The sequence below is a fragment of the Zeus faber genome (genome assembly GCF_960531495.2).
Source record: "Zeus faber genome assembly, chromosome: 6".
In the NCBI taxonomy this organism is placed as follows: Eukaryota; Metazoa; Chordata; class Actinopteri; order Zeiformes; family Zeidae; genus Zeus; species Zeus faber.
The window spans coordinates 16,477,505-16,498,323 of record NC_137201.1 but is presented as its reverse complement, the minus strand read 5'-3'; the positions used below and the strand labels follow the sequence as shown (position 1 = coordinate 16,498,323).

The following is a 20,819-nucleotide window of genomic DNA, read 5'->3' as shown; positions in this document are numbered from 1 at the left end:
TGTGGAGCTCCCTCACATGCTTTTCTGAGACAATAGCCAAAATAAATGCAGTCTTGCGGGACAGCCATTAAGTTCAGAGTGTCTCATTAGGAGCCCCCCAAAGGGCTTCCAACACTGAGGGAAAGCCCTGTGAGGACCGTCAGTTTCTGCTGCCATGCCCCTTTCAGAAACCAGACCACTAGACTGTGGGATCCTGTTCCCTGGGTAATGCAAACCAAAATGGCAAGTGCCACTGGGGCCGTGTCTAGCCCCAAGCTTGCAACAGACATACCGGTCAGCCGTGTAACGTCTCTGAGCCCTACATGACACTTGCCAAGTGACTGGGGAGAAAGAATTTGCTACTGGAAGACGCTCTTGTGGATGTAACATCTTCATTGTCCTCAAAGGAGCCAATGGTGGGACTGTCAGCTGAAGCCAAGACAACTTTGCTGGGCTGGGGAACCAGGCCTGTTCCCACCAAGTGAGGCTTGGACCAATTGTCTGTGGCCATGCCTGATGGTGGCAGCTCAAGCCCCTACATTTTTTCAACCCCCGCCCCCGTGTGCTCTACACCTAGAAATTGGGCTTTCACTTGGGCCATGCAGGTACGTAATCCGGGCATTGACAGTTAACAAAATAAACATCAATCAGTCAAAGAGGAGGTAGGAGCAGGAAACACTCCAGGTGTCAGTTTTACATATATACACAGTATATATATATATATATATATATATATATATATATATATATACAATTTTTATTATTATTTTAACAAATGTATGGTCTAAGGGAGTCAGACCTCCAGTGAACAATATAATAACCCAAAGAATTTAACAAAGGTTAGTCCAAGGAGAGCCAATTATTTCTAGAGGCCTACTATACCTAAGTGTTCAGCCCCCAACCCTTTTTTCTCATAAATGATTGTTGTTGTTGTTGTTGTTATTCTTCTTCTACAGCCTGAGATTTCGATCAATTTGAATCACACTTTTTTCACAGTTCTGCCCCCAACAATCATGACAATTATAAACCTTAAAAAAAATAAGAAAAGAAAACTGAAATGAGCCTTCATCCGCCTTGTTCAGGACTTGACTGGACCACCTCTTACAGCTATGACAGTCGGCGGTCTAGAATAAGTCTCCATAAATTTTGCACAATGAGATGGAGAAGATTTGCCCATTCCTCCTTACAATATTGCTCTAACTGTGCCAGGTTAGCGGCAACGTTTGAGTAATCAGATTCAGTTTGTGGTGGACAGCAATTTTGAGGTCTTGTCAGATATGTTTGATGAAATTATGAATAGGTTTGTCTCTGCAGCTGAAAAGCATCTCCACATGATGCTTTCACCACCACACTCCACAGAGAGGATGGTGTTATTTGGCTACGGAGGCGGTGGTCGATTCCAGACACACTTAGTGCTACATTTTTATTCTCAGCCAAAGGCTTCATCCTCGCTTTTTCTTCCCTTTTTGTCGAGGCATGAACTCAACCCAGTCAGCGACGGAAACAGTAAACTTTGACGCCGCACTGACAACGGTCGTCATTTTAGGACTTCTGTATGGTGGACTGCACGGAGCTCTGAGGCATGCCCAGTGCCTGTCCCAGACTGGTTTCTATCCTCTAGTCTTCATTTTGTTTTGTTTTGCAGAAAATCTCTACCATACTGTTGGGAGTCACAGAGAGAGGGAGGTATTTATCTTCATTAATTTGTTGAAAACAGTTGGTGGTAATATGAACACATGGCCTCATAATTGCAAAGGGTAGGAATAATTTAAAATTTAAATAAAAAAAATTATTGAACGGTTTTGGACTCCTTTTCATTTTATATGATGTACAATGTTTTTCAAAGCAGCTGGAAAAAACATTTACTTTACTTTAATAAAATGTCACAGTTTGAGGGGGACAGGCTGAATAGCTTTTTGAGGCACATGTGCTTTTACCTTGATGATTACATACATAATCACCCGGCCGCAATTATTTGAGTTGACCGTGACCATTTAGAAATGTCGGTAGAATGCATAATTATGTTTGCCTGCTCATGTCATGGGAATATTATGCAAAAATCTGAATGCAAATTAGGTGTGTTTCTGGCTCTAACCAAAAAGTATATCTGGAAGAAATTGTGGAAAATAAGATTCTGCTGTGAGGCAGGATGTTTGTCAGCTCACATCAAACAATATTTCTTGTTTTATGAAGCAAGATGATGCCAGAGGTGTCCATCAACTAGGGCTGGGCCGGTTATTTCATGATCTGTTGATTGGCAGGTATATAATATCATAATATATATATATTTATTTATTATCATAATCGCAAGTTGTTAATGTTTTTCTCAAACCTATAAAATAATCTACTTATCCTGTAAATATACTTACATAGTTGTCTTTGACACAACAGCATCAGCCTCTTGTGTGACGAAGGTGACATATGGTTGAGGAGAATGACACTGATTTAATAAACGTATTATTTAAAATGATTAAGTTATTTCATTGGATAAACGCTGTAGCCTCGGGTGAGGATGCAGCTGAGTTGCTGACGGCGAAGCTGTGAGCGGCCGGCAGAGCACCGCCGCTAGCTGCACTGGGGCGCACCATATCATATCTGTAACAGTCATCTAATGGCCATTCCATCTCCGTGCTCCAGGCTCTGACGGGAATTTCGACGTTTTTTGGACTGTTTCTCCATGTGGGAACTTCTCCGTAAAGGAGGCGAATGTATGAAGCTGCTGCGGAGCTGCAGCGAATCGTATGCGTAACACCCAACAGATTGTGATGAACAGATTGTGCAATAGGGGCTTATGTAATAATAATAACCTAATAATAATAATACAGTGGTTCCTTGACGTACGACTGCATCTACTTACGACGTATCCAAGATACGAGTAGCGATAGTCGCGAAAATTTGTATCGACTTTGTCAGCAGTCAGTCAGCAGGCGGTCTACATCGTGTGTGCACGTACATAGTTGGTGGCTTATGGATATTTTTTTCATATTTACTGTGTTTGTGCTGTGTATTTTGTTTTTTTCACCCTTCATGATTTCATAATTTATATGGGAAAAATTACGACTGTTGTCGTAAGTCGAGGTGCCACTGTAGCCTAATACAATTTGAACCAACAACTTGGCTACTACTACTTCTCACTTACTACTACTGCTAATACTAACTATAGCTGCAGGCAGCAACACACAGGGTCCAGTTGAGTCATGTTAGGTAGGTATTACATGTTTCGGAGGTTCCGAGGTTCCCGAATCTGTGCTCTGTGATTAAATGTGGGGACGTTTGGAGCGGACCGAGGGACTCCCTCCTACCACCGATTCATTCTTTAATCGCTCTCCTTTTGCGGGGATGGGGGCCGCTCATTCACTCATTGGCACGGTCGAGTGGACTCGACGTGGTCACGAGTTTCTGTGGATTGATGATGTTTCGTGTTTTTTCATGAATCCAGCAAATTAAGGAGGACCACAGAGATAAAATAGAATCAATAGAACAGATCCACAGACATCTAGCAGGTAAGAAGGTTCGTTAACATAAACACACGCTTAGTTTGTTTCTCTAACCACTACAGAGTGAGTCTACACCGTACACTGTAGACGGTGCGCGGTGTAGACATTCTGAACCACAACCTGCACATTTATAGTAAATAGTATGATTACGCCCATGTATATATGTCTATGATTTCGCAACCAAAATAAATAAAATTAAACTAAAATTGTCACAATTTCAATTGACCTCTCCGAGAACGTGCTTCTTTCTTCTCTCTTATTTCCAAAGTGGTGTTGATCATTTCCACCGAGCGCTCTGAGGAAAATGTAAAGCGATCTGGTTGTCTTTGCGACTGTGGCGCAAACAATAAAAACCACTTGGAAACGCCAGGGAGGGAAGGTTGAAAAGTTGTCTATTGCCCCTATAATTTCAGATGTATTAACCCGGTTTGGAATATAACTACTTTTGCATAAACTCACATAAAGTTTTGACAACTATTGTCATTTCTATTCCACTTTCGAATTAAATAATGCATACAAATAAGGTTTAAATGGAAATGTAGCTCTGTGTTTCCCTGGCTAACTACCCGCCTAACTTTTAGAATAAAACAGTTACATAGTATTCTGAGTAGTCTTAAAATAGTTATGTACCATTCCAACAATAACAATCATGGGGAATCAGGCAACACCAAGACCGATATCATAAATATGAAAAAAGACAACTCACTATCTGCTTCTCCCCGGGGCTTCCGGAGCTAAAGGTGGTGGCCAGGGTGGAGGAACAGGTCTCGCTGTACCAGGGCACGTTGCCGTACTGGGTGGTGCTGCTGATGGACAGTGTGTAGATGCTGTTGGTGTAGCCATCACAGTTGCAGTTGTCCTGCTCCCTGCCGCCGTTCCCCGACGCCCAGACGAAGATAGAGCCCAGGCCGCCTCGGCCCTAGAGCAGAGCCCAGAAATGGATTGCAATGCAGACCCCGAGAGTAGAATGAGAGCGAAAGAGAGAGAGAGAGAGAGAGAAGAAGAAAAGAGAAGGGCGGGACACAGGAGGAGATGATGATGGAGTACATGAAGAGAGTGGTTAAGGCTTGAATAATGGCTTGTCACAAGAACGCTAGACTGCTGAGTTTAGTATTAATTGTAATTATTATTATTATTATATGAAGTATTACATCTTAATCCCAGGATATTAACGGTGGCAGAAGGAGGATAACAAAACCAAAGAAAAGTCATTACAAACTGCATTCGGGCTGACTATTATTTGAGGCAAATGACAAATGACGGCGAGGCGTCTCAAGAAGGAGGCTGAATTGTGCCGCTTCCAAGTCCCAAACACACAGCCACCCCCCCCCCAAGTCCAATTCCCGTTACGTATTTATCACAGGCCCCATAGCTAGTCAAATAAATGGTTGAGTTCTCCATCATATAAATAAAAAAAACTGTTTGCCATTTCTCTGCGTGTCCACATGTGGCTGGAAAGGCGTCATTCTACCGAATTAAAGCTGCGGCGCGGAGGGAGGAGGAAACGGCGGGTCCCGCTTTCCATTTGCGGCATTAATAAAACAATAGAGGGGGGAGGGGTGAATGGAGGTGCTCAATCTCATACGGAAAGAGAAAAACGGAGGCGGTAATGAAAAGGGACAGATCGCCTGGGCCCAACCGGCTCCAGTGGCGGACGTTCCATCAGCCCGGGCAAAGTGTGTCCACAGACTGAACGCAGATGTGGATCACTTCCCCACTCTGTTCCCCCCTTCCGTTCACTCACACCCTGGACTCTAATGCGCGCGCACAACACGCGCACACACACACACACACACACACACACACACACACACACACACACACACACACACACACACAATAAATATTTAAAATATTTGACGTCGTTGTGTATTGAACGGCGAGACTAAAACGAAAAAGTCTCCATCAAAGCTTCGCGAGGCTGTGCCTGAGGAGCTGGATACGGCACCTGTACAGTATACTGCTCCTTCGAAATGAGTCGAAAGGACCGCGTGCTTTTATCATTTATTTTATTTAAATGAATACGGGGATGTTTTTGCAATCCCGTTGTTGTGTGAAGTATTCAAATCTCTGTTATCTCCTCTTCACACGCATGCCGTAGATCTGGGATGGAATGTGGTTGGATCACCTCCTATAAAAACAGCCGTGCCGCTTTCAAATAAACACCGTTTTTAAAAACACACAAACGATGCAGAAATTCTCAAATTTCTAATGTATGCGGAGACAGGGACCTCATTTTACTCAACCCGGTCAGAATTGTGCTTTTAAAAAGGCACTTTGCCCGATTTGCTGGCTTCGTTCGGCCCTGCCCTCCTCTTCCACCGATCATCGCTTTGTGCTGTATTCAAAGCGCCGAAGCCCTTCCTCGCGAGCTCAGCCTCATTTACTCATGCCCTCCGATGCAGGTAATGAGGGCTGAGGAATGAGGCTTCAGCGCGGCAGGCGACTTCAGTTACGAAGCAGCGCCACGCAGACCATGAAGGTCAGGCAGCGCCACCGCTGGCCAATTACCTTTCTCGCCAACACGCCGGCGACATTGAGGGCGTGGTGCACGAATCATTCTCTTCTCGGAAAAAAATATTGCCTTTTCACACATCCACACCCCAATTACGGCCCCCTTTTCTATATGAATCCGCTCTGCATCAGCAATTTCTTCCCAATTTCTTTTCTCTGCCGCCACACATTCACCATTTCTCCCCGGTCCGCTAATGTCTCCATGTTAATGTACCATGCTGACACATTAGCCTGAGCCCATTTGTCACATTCATTGATGGCTCACTCCAGCACACTTTAAGGGAAGGGGGGGGACGTCATTTCTCATTTAGCTCATACAGACCATTTCAGATTTTCTTTACACTTTTTAAAGTAAATCGCTTTCGTTGACATTTCAACTTCTCTGACCTTTACCCCACAGTCTCTTTTTTTTCCTCCTTTTTTGTTCCTCCAGGCGGTTTCTTAAAACTGCTTCCTGGCCTAGAGCTCAGAGCGGCAGATGTCAGTGCGTTCGGAGCCCCAGCCACTGACCTTGGTGACGCCCTGGAGAAAAGCCTCCTTGGCCAGTTTGGCGGGGCCGTCCACCGACTTGCCGTCGTCGTCGGGGCCCCAGCTGGCGCTGTAGACGTGCACGTGCTGGGGATTGAGGCTGAGGGAGTGGGCCTCCACCACGTCCGTCACCTCCCCGTCCAGCATGCGCACGCCTGCGGAGGACACACACACGCAAGCACACGCACGCACGCACGCACGCACGCACGCACGCACGCACGCACGCACGCACGCACGCACGCACGCACGCACGCACGCACACACACACACACACACACAGTGAGGCGAGGAGCGGATCAAGACTCTGAAGGGAACTCGGGGGGGATGGAGAAAAGAAAAAAGAGGAAGAGAGATTGTGATTTGTGTCGGGGGGTGTTGAGCCTTGAGGAAGAAACAAAAAAAAGTACAGTATAACACGGAGAGAAAACCTGTCAAGGCAGACACGTCGGACAAAGGGGGAGAGCGGTTGACCGAGAATTCTCCTTTTAACGGCCGCCACGGACAGAAAAAAATAGACATTTTTACAGTGTTTGGTAACAGGGTTTCCATTTAAAAAGACGCTGAACACACATTGTTGCACAAGCCGCCTAAACGCACAAATTTATTGTCACGTATATAAAAACACAGCCGGCCATTAAATAGGACACGGCCCGGGCCCCATCAAACATGAAGACAACCCGCTGCACAAACACATCTGAGGGATTGCAGCAAAGAGAAGACCCGGCACGCTGTGCCGGCCCGCCCGAAAATGAGCTGTGAGTTTACGGGGGCTTCCACCAGGTTGGCTTCCAGCAGAGCGCTGTGGCCTCAGGACAACCGCAAAGGCCACCTTTCATCATACCTGTACGCAGCGCCGCCAGGGCCTTTGAAGTGCGCTGCCTCAGATCAGAAATGTGGACATTAATGGTGCGAGAGAGGCGTGAAATGAACCTCCTGCAAATCGGGTCCATTAGTGTTCCAAGACCCCTGGACGTCGGGGGCAGCGCTATGACTGATGGTGCCCACATTAAGACCTCAATCACACTTTTCCCACACGCCGGGCCTGCAGGCGCACACATGTAGCTCTGCAGCTGCACAGTCAGCACGACTGGGAATAGTAAAAACGGGAATTGACTTCGTAGACACAAACATGAACCTTGGTGTAGGGGCGCCGAGTCGTCGCCGGTGTTAGCCTGACAGTTTCATATTTTGGCTGGATTCCATATGTAACAATCATGACTCCTACGACAATTACCGTCAACCTCCTCCTTTTCGGCGGATCCATTAAAGACCCCGCCGTGCGACATCCCCTCCGGTGGAGTAAGAGGAGGGCGGAGCTGCGCTCTTGTTGAGGGAAGTGGAAAGAAACGCTGAGTCAACAAAGGAGGGTCAATTTACCAGCAGTGAAACGCTGATCGCTAATCAGTGCCCACCAAGGACATCGCAATTAGCTTCAAACAACTCCCCAACACCTACCGACACACACACACACACACACACACACACACACACACACTGACCCATGAACACTAGAACAAGCGCTAATCACTGGAGCGCTGAAGCGAGGCGCAGCTGTTTATAAACTATCCAGTGACCCCGCAACAGAACGGATCAAACAGAGGAATAATGCAAGAGGTGAGCGGAGCCAATGTGCCACCGGAGCGAAAGATAAATGGTAATGAAGACAAAGCTGCAGAGTTATGACTAATGTGTTTGAATTGGACTCCCACGCTCTCCCCCGCTGAGTCCTGTTGACGGATTGTTTAGTCACAAAAGTTACTCAAAGCCTCTATGGAGGGCAGGATTGAAGCAAGAAGGATATATAGTATATAGACCGATCAGCCACAACGTTAAAACCACTGACAGGTGAAGTGAGTAACATTGATCATCTCGTTCCAATGGCTCCTGTCAAGGGGTGGGATATATGAGGCAGCAAGTGAACAGTCAGTCCTTGAAGTTGATGTGTATGAAGCAGGGAGACTTTGACGAGGACCACATTGTGATGGCTAGACGACTGGGTCAAAACTGGGCAAAACGACAGGTCTATGTGCATGGGGAGTGAAGTGTATACCGCATCCCACAGAAGAGCTACTGTAGCACAAATTGCTGAAAAAGTTAAGGCTGCTATGATAGAAAGGTGTCGGAACACACAGTGCATCACAGCTTGCTGCGTATGGGGCAGACCGGTCAGAGTCCATGCTGACCCCTGTCCACCACCTAAGGCGCCTACAATGAGCGCCATAAATAAATAAATAAAAATACAATGAGCATCAGGACTTGACCATGGAGCAGTGGAAGAAGGTGGCCTGGTCTGATGAATCACGTTTTCTTCTACATCATGTGGAGGGACGGGGTGAGGGTCTGATCCGATGTAGCATCTGTGGGATGTGCTGGAACAACAAGCCTCGATCCATGAAGACCCCACCTCACAACTTCCAGGACTTAAAAGATCTGTTGCTAACGTCTTGGTGCCAGATACCACAGGACACCTCCAGAGGTCCATGCCTCCATGGGTCAGAGCTGTTTTGGTGGCACAAGGGGGATTTACACAATATTAGTGGTTATTAATGGTGGTTTTAATGTTGTGGCTGATCGGTGTAGGAAAACGGTCTCATCCGTGGTCACAGAGGATCGTTACCGTAGATCCTTGTGAAATTATTACCCACCGTCATTTGTGTTGGCATTTAAATCCTTAATTTTGATAGCATGCTCAACCTTAAGGTTCTATTCTAAGACCAGCTCTCAAAATATATATTTTTTTACGACCGATTAAAAATAACTTGCGGTTTAAAAGAGTCACAAGGAGAGAAAGGGTGACACCACACAAAGGTGTTTTTTGGCATTGGTGTGATAGTCGAGCTGGGTGGCTCTGTCAGATAAAGAGGCTGAAGGCGAAGCTCGGTCATGAACAGACGGGAGACAGGCTTTCCGAGGACCCCGAAAAGAGCGGCGTGCGAGACGAATGTTAAATCTCCCGCCCGGTTCAAAAGTGCCTCTCATCCTCTATTTGTGTCTCGGTGGCATCGCTCGCTCACCTCCGATCTTCGAATTGTAGGCCACGCCCACACCGCACACCCCGTTGTTGGCTGCAGCTGCGACCTCTCCGGCACAGCGCGTTCCATGCCTGGGGTGAGGGATGGAGGGATGGAGGGAGGGAGAGTGAGAGAGAGAGAGAGGGGAGGAGGGAGGAGGGAGGAGGGAGAGGTGATGAAAGGAGAAATGAGCAAAAGACAGGAAAAAAATATGAATAGAAAATCGACAACAAACTTGCAGCGGCAAATTCCACACGAGTGAAAAGTCTTTGTGTACAGCAACTGTGTATCTTCACAAGCCTAAAATGACCTAAAAACTCGAAAACATTTCCAATATACAAAAAAACATAAACAAGAAACAGGGAGAATTTGAGAGACAGAAACAGACACTTTTTTTGGCAATATATTCAATATTCTAATATATTCTAACACGCAAGTGTTCAGGGCTGAGCCGTGTTATAAGTCGTGTTATAAGCGAGACGTGCCCAGCTGAGGACCCCAGAACGGACTCCAAAACAATCCAAGACACCCTTGGAAGACGCCTCGGTGGCTCCAGCGATGGCGGGGCAACGGCGAATGAACATCCTCCAACCCGTTCCAGCGGCTTTTGACGCTGCGGCGGCATAATTGTATCTGACGGAACGGGACAAAATGAACTCGACGGGATTTCCACGGGTCGTTGTGCCGGCCCTTGAACGCGGCTAGCGATTACAGAGCGGATATCTGACGAGAAGGGTTTTAGTGTCCGCTTCCGTGTTTGTGTGAACGCCGACATCAGCGGCTAATTGTATCTGTGTTATTGTTTCATGAGAGGCGATTACACACTTCCTTGCAACAAAGCACCAGAGGACAAAGCATTTTCTCGGGGTTAAAGCGGGGATGTGTCTCATGCTGACATCCTGATTAGGTTCTGAGAGTCTGTAATAGATTGCCCGCCCACTCATTTCAGACATGTTCACCGTCCAACCAATTTCCTTTGAGAAGATTAATTTCCTTTCCTTTTCTTGTCGCTGTTCTTCCGGTGTTTTTTTTTCTCGCTTTTTTGAAAAAAAAAAAATAAAAATTGCCATCAAATTGGGCCCCAATGTCAAACAACGCCACCTGCCAACAACACCAGGCGAAATCGATAAGATGGAGACAATGTGTGGAAGAACAAAGACCGCCGCGGCGCTGTTAAATGATGCTTCCCGCCTCGCCGTCCATTACTTCACCTTGGGTGCGGCCGAGCACACGCATTATTTCAGGAGCTTTAAACAGGAGCAACGACCTGCTCTGACAAGACATTTGTTTTCTCGGACAAAGCCGCCCGAATCCGCGGAGCCAGACGAGGCATATGGTGGGACGTTATTCATCAGAGAAGCTATTAAAGCGTAATCAAAGCAATCAGACGCTTAAACGGAAGAGTCTAGATGGTCACAATTATGACTAGCAGCTGTCGATAAGAACAACGTCAAGTGGGATAAATACGATAAATGCAACACTTGCCGCAACGGTTTGTATTTTACCTTTTATTACCTTCTTACTGTGACCGTGCGCCAAGATATGTGACAAGAAAAAAAATATATATATAGTATCGTCTAACTTTTAATTATATTCTTCATTGGTACAACTTGACAATGGTGGGTTGACATTCACAAACGGCACAATGGCCGTCTGCCGTCACCGTGACCCAGCGGCTACACCGTAAAATGAGCCGAGCAGCCGCTGCTCCGGGACAATGAAGGGATAGACAGATAAAATCTGAATGGTTTTTAGTTCCCGGGCTTCTCCGTGAAAGAACATCTTGACCCTGTGTTATTGAGACAATCCTCGAGGAGAAATGAAATTTAAAACCATTTCACGGGTGGGGAATGGAGGTGAGATTCTGGGTTATATAGACCTATAGAACGTTTTATAGGAAAACTATCATTTCTGTTCATAACTTCATGCACACGTGCAATGAAATGAGAAATGATATTAAACAACATCTGATCCGTTTTTTTTTTTTTAGGTATTTTACGTTTTTTACGAATTCCACATTTTCCAGCGGTGGGGATGACACAGAGAGTGAATTAACTCCAAGGATAGTTCCCAACATCACACAAAACATATTCTCTAACCAAGGGAAACATTTACTTTTTTTTTTTTACAGAGTGAAGCAGAGTGAGCGGCATAAGAATCCCTTAAACTGATCCAGTGTTCTACTCTGATGACGAAGGCTGCCTCCCAGTTTTGCTTCAAGGAAGGCCCAAAGGTGCGCTACACCTACGCTTTTCCCTGCTGAATGGAAACTTCGGACGCAGCAGCAGCAGCAGCAGCAGCAGCAGCAGCAGCGGCAGCGGCAGCAGCGGCGGTGGCGGCGGTAGCAGCAGCAGCAGCAGCAGCAGCAGCAGCAGCAGCGTATTAATTAAGCCGCATTTAGACATGCTCGCATTCTTGGCAGGAATCGAGCTCATTGTTTCAGTCGTGGCAACCGAAAATAGACTGTGTCACAGCCGGCAAATGGCTGCGTGCTGCAGAGATGTGTTGCCACGGAGAGTGAATACAGGGCCAAGCACCTTGAGGAGGATTCTTCACGTTTCTTTGTGCTCGCGGGGGGAAACGTTTACAGAGACAGACACGCTGATCGCCGAACATCTGTTTGATTACTCCGTGCATGCGCGTGTGTGTGTGTGTGTGTGCGTGCGCCTGAGCAACTGGAACTGGACTGGTGTCGCTCGAAATTGCCAGACGGCTAAATCTGCGCACGGGGTCTCCATGTGCCAGAGCGCACAAGGGGTCTTTTGAAGGGCAGATTTTTATCTGTCGAGCAACCGTGAAAAAGAAATGATTTCAGAGACACTTCACAGAATGTCTCCGTTGGAGCCCAATTTCAGAAAGCGCTGGAAGCGTGTCGGGGGACAGAGTGGAGGGGGTCCTGGAGGAGTGCACGGAGATGAGACGGAGAAGGAGACGATGGCAAGACAACTGGGAGGAACAACAAAACACTTTTGGGCGGACTGCGGCCGTACAAGTGAGAGGAACCGGATAATGAGCCATTAGTCCGTTGGAGCCGCATCACAGCGGCGCATCACCGCCGTACAAGCCTTTGTTCGCCCCGGTGTTCAACCCGCGAACACTCCGATTACAGGTCCTGCGTGTAGACGCGATCCATTCGGGCTGCGCAGCACTAACACAGCTTAAATAAACTGCTGCACTAAAGATTTCCCCGTTCACACGGACACCGTGACCTCCTTTTTCTTATCTGGAGTGCCGAGGGAGGACAGGAGGAGAAAAAACACTTTCATCCGTGTGAGGTCACGTCAACACAACCTGGTCGAGCCGCCCCGACACTTGAAAAAAACAAAACAAGTAGATAACGTGCCACCGTATGTTTGTCTCTGCCCGTGCAACAGTGGCATCACAGGAGCCCGCGCCCTCTTATCCAAGATTATGACGTCAGCAGCATTTAATTACCTCGCCATTTCATTTCTGGTTAATGCCTCTTTTCCAGTGCGGCTTAATGATTTGCCCGCGCGCGCACACACACACACACACACAGACAGACACACACACACAGACACAGACACACACACACACACACACACACACACACACACACACACACACACAACACACACTACTATAGGGGACTCCGATGGGGATGAGATAGAACCAGAGCATCTGGCACAATCCCACATAAATGAGGGGGAGACCATGCACGCCCTGTTCTGCTTCTGGAAATGCAAAACAACATTTAATCCCATTTTCTGAGAGTAAAACTACACTCGGAGCCTCGAGCAATTAAAATCTTATTGCTAGTACAACACTTAATGTCTGATGTCTTTTTCCATTAAATGTTTGTCTGTAAGAGTTTTAACTCACTAGTTCATTGTCTTTCCCACCTAAACACACTGGGAGGCGGCACTAATGCATCTGATGATTCTCGAAATTGACGGGCGGGTGAATTTAACATGATGGAGCAAGGAGTGAATCAAAATTGATTTAGCTTAAGTCTTGAATCTTGTTCTGTCAAGTAAAAAATGTCGGAACGCAGCAAATGCCATGCCTCTTGATCCGTCATTCCCCGATCGCGATATCCCCACTCAGGGAATTGAAATTCTGAGACGGATTTGATCAAGACCGTTAAAGACGGAGACAGAGTTAGTCTTGGACCAGTGAGACTCATCACCGCCCGGTGTTTGAAGTGTACGGTCCTTTGGCCGCTCCTGGCTGCTGTGTGTGGGCAGGAAATGTGGCCAGAACCTCGGAGCTGCTAAATGGACAGATTTAATTTTTGTGCTCAGTTGGGTTTTCCACCTGAAACTTTATCCATTCAAATAGTTACCGTGGAGTTTACAAAGTCTGTCCCCTCGACCACATCCCCTTGACTCTCAGAATTAACAGGCTCATTCTCTGTGAAGTGCCTGATCCAAAGGGCGGGAGCAGCTACTGTACATAAAGCAGCTGACTCAGCCACGCGTCTTGAGGTGGCGCCAGTAGGATGAGTGGCCGCTCATCATCAGCGAACAAATGGCAACAACCTAACTATGGTTCATGGAAATGTGTAAGATGACGCATTCCAGAAAATTGAACGTGCCCAAGGTGTTTCAAAATGTCTTAAATCCAATTAAGGCTATTAACAGTAATGGGGGAAAAAAACAAATCAGATCTCTTAAAATGCCTCACTTCAGGCGGACTCCTGCCACACACTGCTGCCACGCCCGCTTAAACACCCCATTCATCTGTCTCCCAAGAAGCCTGCGCCCTAACCCTGATGGACTCCAGGTGATCAGCAATGTCTGGGAGTCTGTGGCTCGGCTCGCGATTGCCATCTTCAATCTGAGTGGCTACGGCCCTTATTGAGTTATCTGGAAAACACAAGCCTTCAGTCAGACGGCTCTCCAGCTGAATATAAAATGCATTAATGTCGCCGAGGCAGATAGGTAGCTCCTGTCTGAGAGCGAGGGCCCTGCCAACATCACCTCCCAACGTCTGTCCATTCATCTGCCACCTTGCAACCGTCTGGGAAATAAGCCGACGCTCTCGGCTAAAATAAACAAGACGGCGAAGCCGACCAATGTTGGCCGGGATTGACAGGAGGTGGCAGCTTTGTAGACCCTAATTACCAAAGTTTGTGGTAGGCAGTGAATGGCAGGCACTATTCGACATTATCTAATCAGGAAAAAAAAAAAGAAAAAAAGAAACTGGCACATCATTTTGTGCACAGGCTCTCTCTGTTCCTGAGAGCACACTCTCCACACTGGAGGGGGGGGGGGGGCTTGTACTGCCAAACTGTCAAGAGCTTGTCTTTGAATGAAAAATAAAGATAAGTAATCCACAAAGGGATGTTCCTGTTTGAATTACTGCTGTAGACAGTTAGTTAATCATCACTTGAGCGGTCGTGTAGTCTGGTACATGCAACAGTACAAACACTTTTCAACGCAGCGATAAGAAAATGGCTGTTGTTTTTTTTCTCATTAATTATTGTATGATGATACTCATTGAACGTGTAATAAAAAAAAAAAAAATAATAAAAAACTGTTTCCGCTCAAAAAACATTTCCAGTATTCCGATCACTCGCCGAGCCGAGGCAGTGCTCCACAGCGCCTCGTCCCAGATAGAGGGCTTGTCGTTTCGGTGTTTACTTTCTGTCTGCCCGCTCTCGCCCTTTACCTCCATTGTACTGACAACCCCCCCCCCAAAAAAATGGAGTGGAGGCAGCAGAACGGCCCTGAAAAGAAGATAAACATACAATGATGCCGGAAGAAACTAATTACCTGCTGCGGCGGAACCAGGTGCCGAGTGAACCTCGGGACCCCTTTGACAACACCTGCAAGTGCTGCCAACCCCGGGGTCCCAAGCGACGGCTCCTTATAGATGTGAGTCAAGCTCAGCCTTGCGTTACAACAACACAAATGAAGCGGTCTTCATGGCGAAGGAAATGTGTACCTCCGACTCGCTTGCGCCTTTTCCCTCTTTATCAATTTATTCACATCGGGTTTGTATTTGGGGGCAGCGGGCATGACTGCGTTACGGATCCTCGGGAGTTTTCGAAAACTCATTGGGAAACATTTCTCCACGGGTCACTTCAAATCTCCACAGCTCAAGGCTACTTACATAGCAACACCCACTAATTCCCATTTCGCGGTCCATAAATTGATACGGCTCGGGAGAACAGCCCTCGCTGATCCCGGTGGGTTTCCGTTTGTGTCGGAGAGCGTGTTTGAGCGCTTGGAGGCGTTCGCAACGCGTTCGCGCTTGGCTCTGTGCCGAGGTCCAGGAGGGGGAATCTTCTCATTTTGATGTTTCTCCATCAGCAGCAGGACCCGCTTGAAAAAGAACCAGCCAGTTTAAACATGAGAATATTTTATGTGTGTACGGTATCTACATTCCCAGGAAGAACCTCATGAGCTCGATCTGTTTTTCCCTGTGACTGCGGCTGTTTAGCTTTGAAATAAAAAATGAAGAGGGAGGGGGGCGCAAGAAAGAACATCCTAAAACAAACAAAAAATAGTCTATGTGGCAGTCCCAGAGAGGGCAAGAGATTTGAGACAAATCCCGCTGCTTATTTCAGTGGCGGGATGTGGCTTTTTATCTGCTTCGGGAGGATTGGGGGTGAGGCAAGGGACCAGAGCAGAGGAGAGGGGGAAGGTTTAGCATTCAGAATTACAGTACTGTTACTCCAACTCCAGCGCCTGAGTGTTCCGCCATTTAAATGGGACGAGCACATTTTGAGCGAATCGCTGGAGTCTTTGAGGGAAGACGACGAGCGGCGAGGGCGAGTAAACAAGTATTATGTTTGAAACAAACAATCTCGTGGAGTGGCTTGAGGGTTCCGGGGCCTGGACCGTTCGATAGCGCTGCAGTGGCTGGGCTAATGTACCGGAGTGAAGAGAAAAGCTTTCTTCAAAGGGACTGCAGTCTTTCGAGACTTTGCATTATGACTGTGCCTTCCAACTCGATATAATTGGGTTTTAAAATATAAGTGCTACTCAACAGCTGTTGAAAAAAAGCCTTGGCTGCGGCTATTTTTTTCCAAGTCCATTTGATTTTGTTTGATTTAGGCTTTATTAACCGTATTCTATTCTCGACGGGAGCTATTATTACTAGTAATAAGAATGAATATAGCTGCAGGCAGCAAAACATGCGGTCCTGATTAGTCGTGTTAGATACGAATTTCAGGTTTCAGAGTTCCCGTAAAGCACACCACCACTTTTTATCGCCAGCAATAACAAATTTTCGAGTTCTCATGGAACGTAGCATCAGTTCGTGCCGTCGCTCACCTTAAAATCAGCATTACTACTAAAACGAGTTGCAATTTTTCAAATTTCCATTGAACACAGCATCGGCTGACTTAATGACACAGTGAGTCCTGGTGCAGATTTACTACGACAAGGATACACTTGTTGCGTGTTATGACTTTATCCTAACATTCAGAAGGTGGCTGTCTACTCCCTGTAGTCCACGGAGTCCTGGCTCACGGTGTCTCTATGGAAGGAAATCACTCTGTGTGGAAGTTCCCAACAACACGGTTCCATTCAAATGGATTAAACACACTGTGCTTGTCCCTCGCCGACATTTCATCAACTTTTAAAATAAAACGGGCATGAGTCAGACATGTTGCTCGGGAGCTGCAAGCAAATTCCATGTGTGAGGACACAAACACTGAATATGTTTTGGACTGTTTTGGACTCCTACAGTTTCTATGTTATGGCTGGCTCCAATGCCGTAAAATAAGGAGGGACACAGCACCGGGTTGGATGTGAAAGGAATGCAATGTATACAAAAAGGGCAAATGAGATAAAATATCAAATGAAAAGCCCCGCTATCATCAAGCAGGTAAGACAAAATACACACACACACACACACACACACACACACACACACACACACACACACACACACACACACACACACACACACACACACACACACACACACACACACACACACACACACACACACACACAGACAGACACACACAGCCACAGCCCCTAATAATAAAGGAAAAAAAAACAAAAAAACCTTTATTTGTATAGCACCTTTCATACACGACATGTAACTCAAAGTGCTTCATATTAAAAGAAGGCCATCAGATAGTGACAATAAAAGCAAAGCAAGCAAAGCAAAATGCATTTACAAAGTAGAATAATTAATGGAATACATTTAAAACAGGGTGAGAATAAGCATTTTAAAGTTTACATTTTACGGTACAGTTGTGGTAGACGAGCGTGAGCCGGCTGTTTCTCGGGGCCCTCGGAAGGAAGGAAGCACTGTCATGCCGCCAAAAGTGAGAAGCGGAGACAAGGATTGCGTGTCTCAAACTCAGGTGTGCGATTTGATGGAAAAGCAGAAAATGTTTTTTTATAGAGAGTTGTTGGAGCAACAGAAGGGCAGCTATACAAACTTTTTGACGATGATGACAGAGTCAAACAACAAGAGACTCGATGAATGCGCTCAAGAAATAAGTGGATTGCGTGAAAGCCTCCACTACATCCCAAAAAGACGGAGATGAGCTAATCGCCGAGGACACGCAATCTTCCTCAAAGCTTTCTGAAAATGATTGAGAAGTTTCAGTATTATTAGCGAAAACTTCCGTTCATTCCTGCCGAAGATTGACTACATGGAAAGTCAGTCCCGACGAAACAACATTGTGATCGACAGGATCCAAGAGGCTGATAATGAGAGCTGGGCTGGGTCGGAGGCTAATATACGGAAATACCTTTCTGATAAACTCTAAATCACGGGACCGGGCGACCAACTGGAGAGAGAACCAGGCCCGATCGTCGCAAAATCCCTCGCATTTAAGGACAAAGTCAGGGTAATGGAGCAAAAGGATTTACAAGGAAGGAACATGTGCCTCAACGAGGACTATTCGGATGTCGTTCGCCAAAAGCCTGAAGAGCTCGTACCCGCTATGAAGGCCGCGTTAACGGCACGACAAACTTATCGTCCACCCTGCCTCCCAATGCCCGAGGAGCGATAGACAAGCCCAAGGAGCGGGTTGGTAATCACTTGGAGGCTACTCGTGCACCCACTGACTCTTACAATGTCCAACCCACTTATGACTCAAAAGCAAAAGATAGAAGTGATGCAGATGTTCAACTGAATTATTTTAATCAGGTTTTCCACCTACACAAGCTTAATTACGGTAAATACACAGACAATATTGACTCATATGACCCAGATGCAAACTTTTCTTAAATTACGCAGTGAGCCCCCTCCCTGTAATTATTATAATGGGAATGAGTTGAGCGCCCTCATTGGCAATTCATCAAAGGAGTCTGACATTTTCTCTACATTTCACCCAAACAAATGCCGTTTACCCAAAAGCAATGATCAACCCGCCCACTTTATGTCAGCTCCCAATCATGAATTTTCTGTTCTTGCCTTATCGGAAACATGGCTCGCTGATGAAACAGCAGATGTTCACAACATGACTCAATACAATTCTGTTCATTCAAGTAGAGGGTTGGGAGGTGAAGTCTTGGAGTTATTTTTGTGCATGATGATTTTCACCTTATATTAAGGAAGGATTTCATTTTAAATTCTGATGAAATTGATGTTGAATCTGTATTCTTGGAAAGACCTATTTGTTCTCATTTTGGGGAAAAAAAACTATTATGATTGGAGGTATTTACCGCCACCAGATAGTAATATTGATTGTACTTGCTGCTGCTTTGGATGTTTTTAATGATGATGGTAAACTGTTTTTTATACTTGGCGACTACAACATAAAGCTTTCCAAAAGTATAAATCATTCTCCCACAGCTGATTTTTTTAATGTATTGTATTTATCGTACTTTTACCCTCTCATATAAAAAACAACTAGGGTAACAAATAAAACTGCCACCCTAATTGATCATAATTTAACAAATTATTTAGATTTTGTATCTCGGGGATGCTGTATAGAGACATTTCAAACCACTTCCCTATATTTCAATTGACTTCAGCAACTGGTGGTACAGTATACAACCAAGGTCTAAAGATAAAGCAAGCTATCGTAACTTTAGTGAAGCGAATCCATGATTAACGATGTTCAATGGGATGATATCTATATTCAAAAGGATGCTGAATTGACATATCAATCGTTTTCGTTAGTTCTGTTGTGGATTGCTAAAACCTTGAATAAACAAAATTAATTCGATAAAAGATTTCTGCTAATGCCAACTCCGTACAGCTCTGATACATACAAAAACAAATTTTCACTTTGTATAGCAAAAATTCACATACAATTCATAGAAGTTTAAATAGTCTGCCAGTAACATACAGTATAATCCACTTGGAACATCATCAATCAATTACTTAATCAGAAAAAGGCTCCGGTGAAAATTCATTTCAATTTACTGATGATGACATTTCATTTACTAACCCTTCTGATATAGCAAATGGATTCAACGACTTCTTCGCCAATGTGAGTGGCAGTTTTGCAAAACAAAAATGTTCATACAAATAACTAAATACTAACTAAATAATGAAATAGATAAGATTACTGCCTATTTTCCCGCCTTGTGTGGATTTGAACCCACTACACCCAGAGAAGTGCTTGACATCATTGTCAACCTCAATAACTCTGCAGCAGATCATGATGAAATCAAGGCCAAGCTTTTAAAAGAAGTGGCATATTCAATTAGTACAGCCACTTACTCATATCCCCTCAGTCGCTTTACAGACAGGGGTTGTCCCAAAAGACCTGAAAGTTACAAAGGTGATACCACTGTTTAAGGAAGGGGACCCTAGCCTTTTCCCTAATTACCAACCTGCTTCTCTAAAGTTTTGGTAAAGCTGGTCCATGCAAGAGTGTTAAAACACCTCAATGATAACAATATCCTGTATAAACAGCAATATGGATTTCGACAAAATCACTCAACATACATGGCTCTCTTACAACTTATAGACAACATCTCCACAGCTTTGGACAACAATATGTTCTCAACTGGTATATCCTCAGATTTATCGAAGGCTTTTGATACAGTTGATCACAAAATTCTCATGTCCAAACTTCACCGTTATGGCTTTCAGGATGTTGTTATTAATTGGCTGAGTGACTACTTTAATAACAGAGATCAACATGTATCTATTAACTGTTGTATTTCTAACAGGATCAAGCTATGTTGTGGTGTACCTCAAGGATCTATTCTTGGGCCACTTCTACTCCTCATCTATAAATGCCTTTGCTTGGATGTCTGATTCTGCATTGCCCAGGCTGTTTGCTGATGATAACAATATTGTTATATCACAAACAAACTTTGGTTCCCTGATCAGAGAAGCCAATGATATTCTATTATTTACTGCAAAGTGGTTCAGAATGAACAAACTCCCTCTAAGT

At 45.5% G+C, this 20,819-nt stretch overlaps 1 protein-coding gene across 2 annotated transcripts in view; it reads right to left on the bottom strand.

Annotated features, from left to right (window-relative positions):
- Nucleotides 1-20,819, bottom strand: part of furinb (furin (paired basic amino acid cleaving enzyme) b) — a 92,161-nt gene that overhangs the window by 7,179 nt on the left and 64,163 nt on the right. For both annotated transcript variants that reach the window (XM_080002081.1, XM_080002082.1), the window contains 3 exons: nt 9,533-9,621; nt 6,501-6,673; nt 4,183-4,395 (listed from right to left, as the gene is read on the bottom strand). In XM_080002081.1, coding sequence (XP_079858207.1) covers nt 4,183-4,395; nt 6,501-6,673; nt 9,533-9,621 — 475 coding nt within the window. The remainder of the gene's footprint in view (nt 1-4,182; nt 4,396-6,500; nt 6,674-9,532; nt 9,622-20,819) is intronic.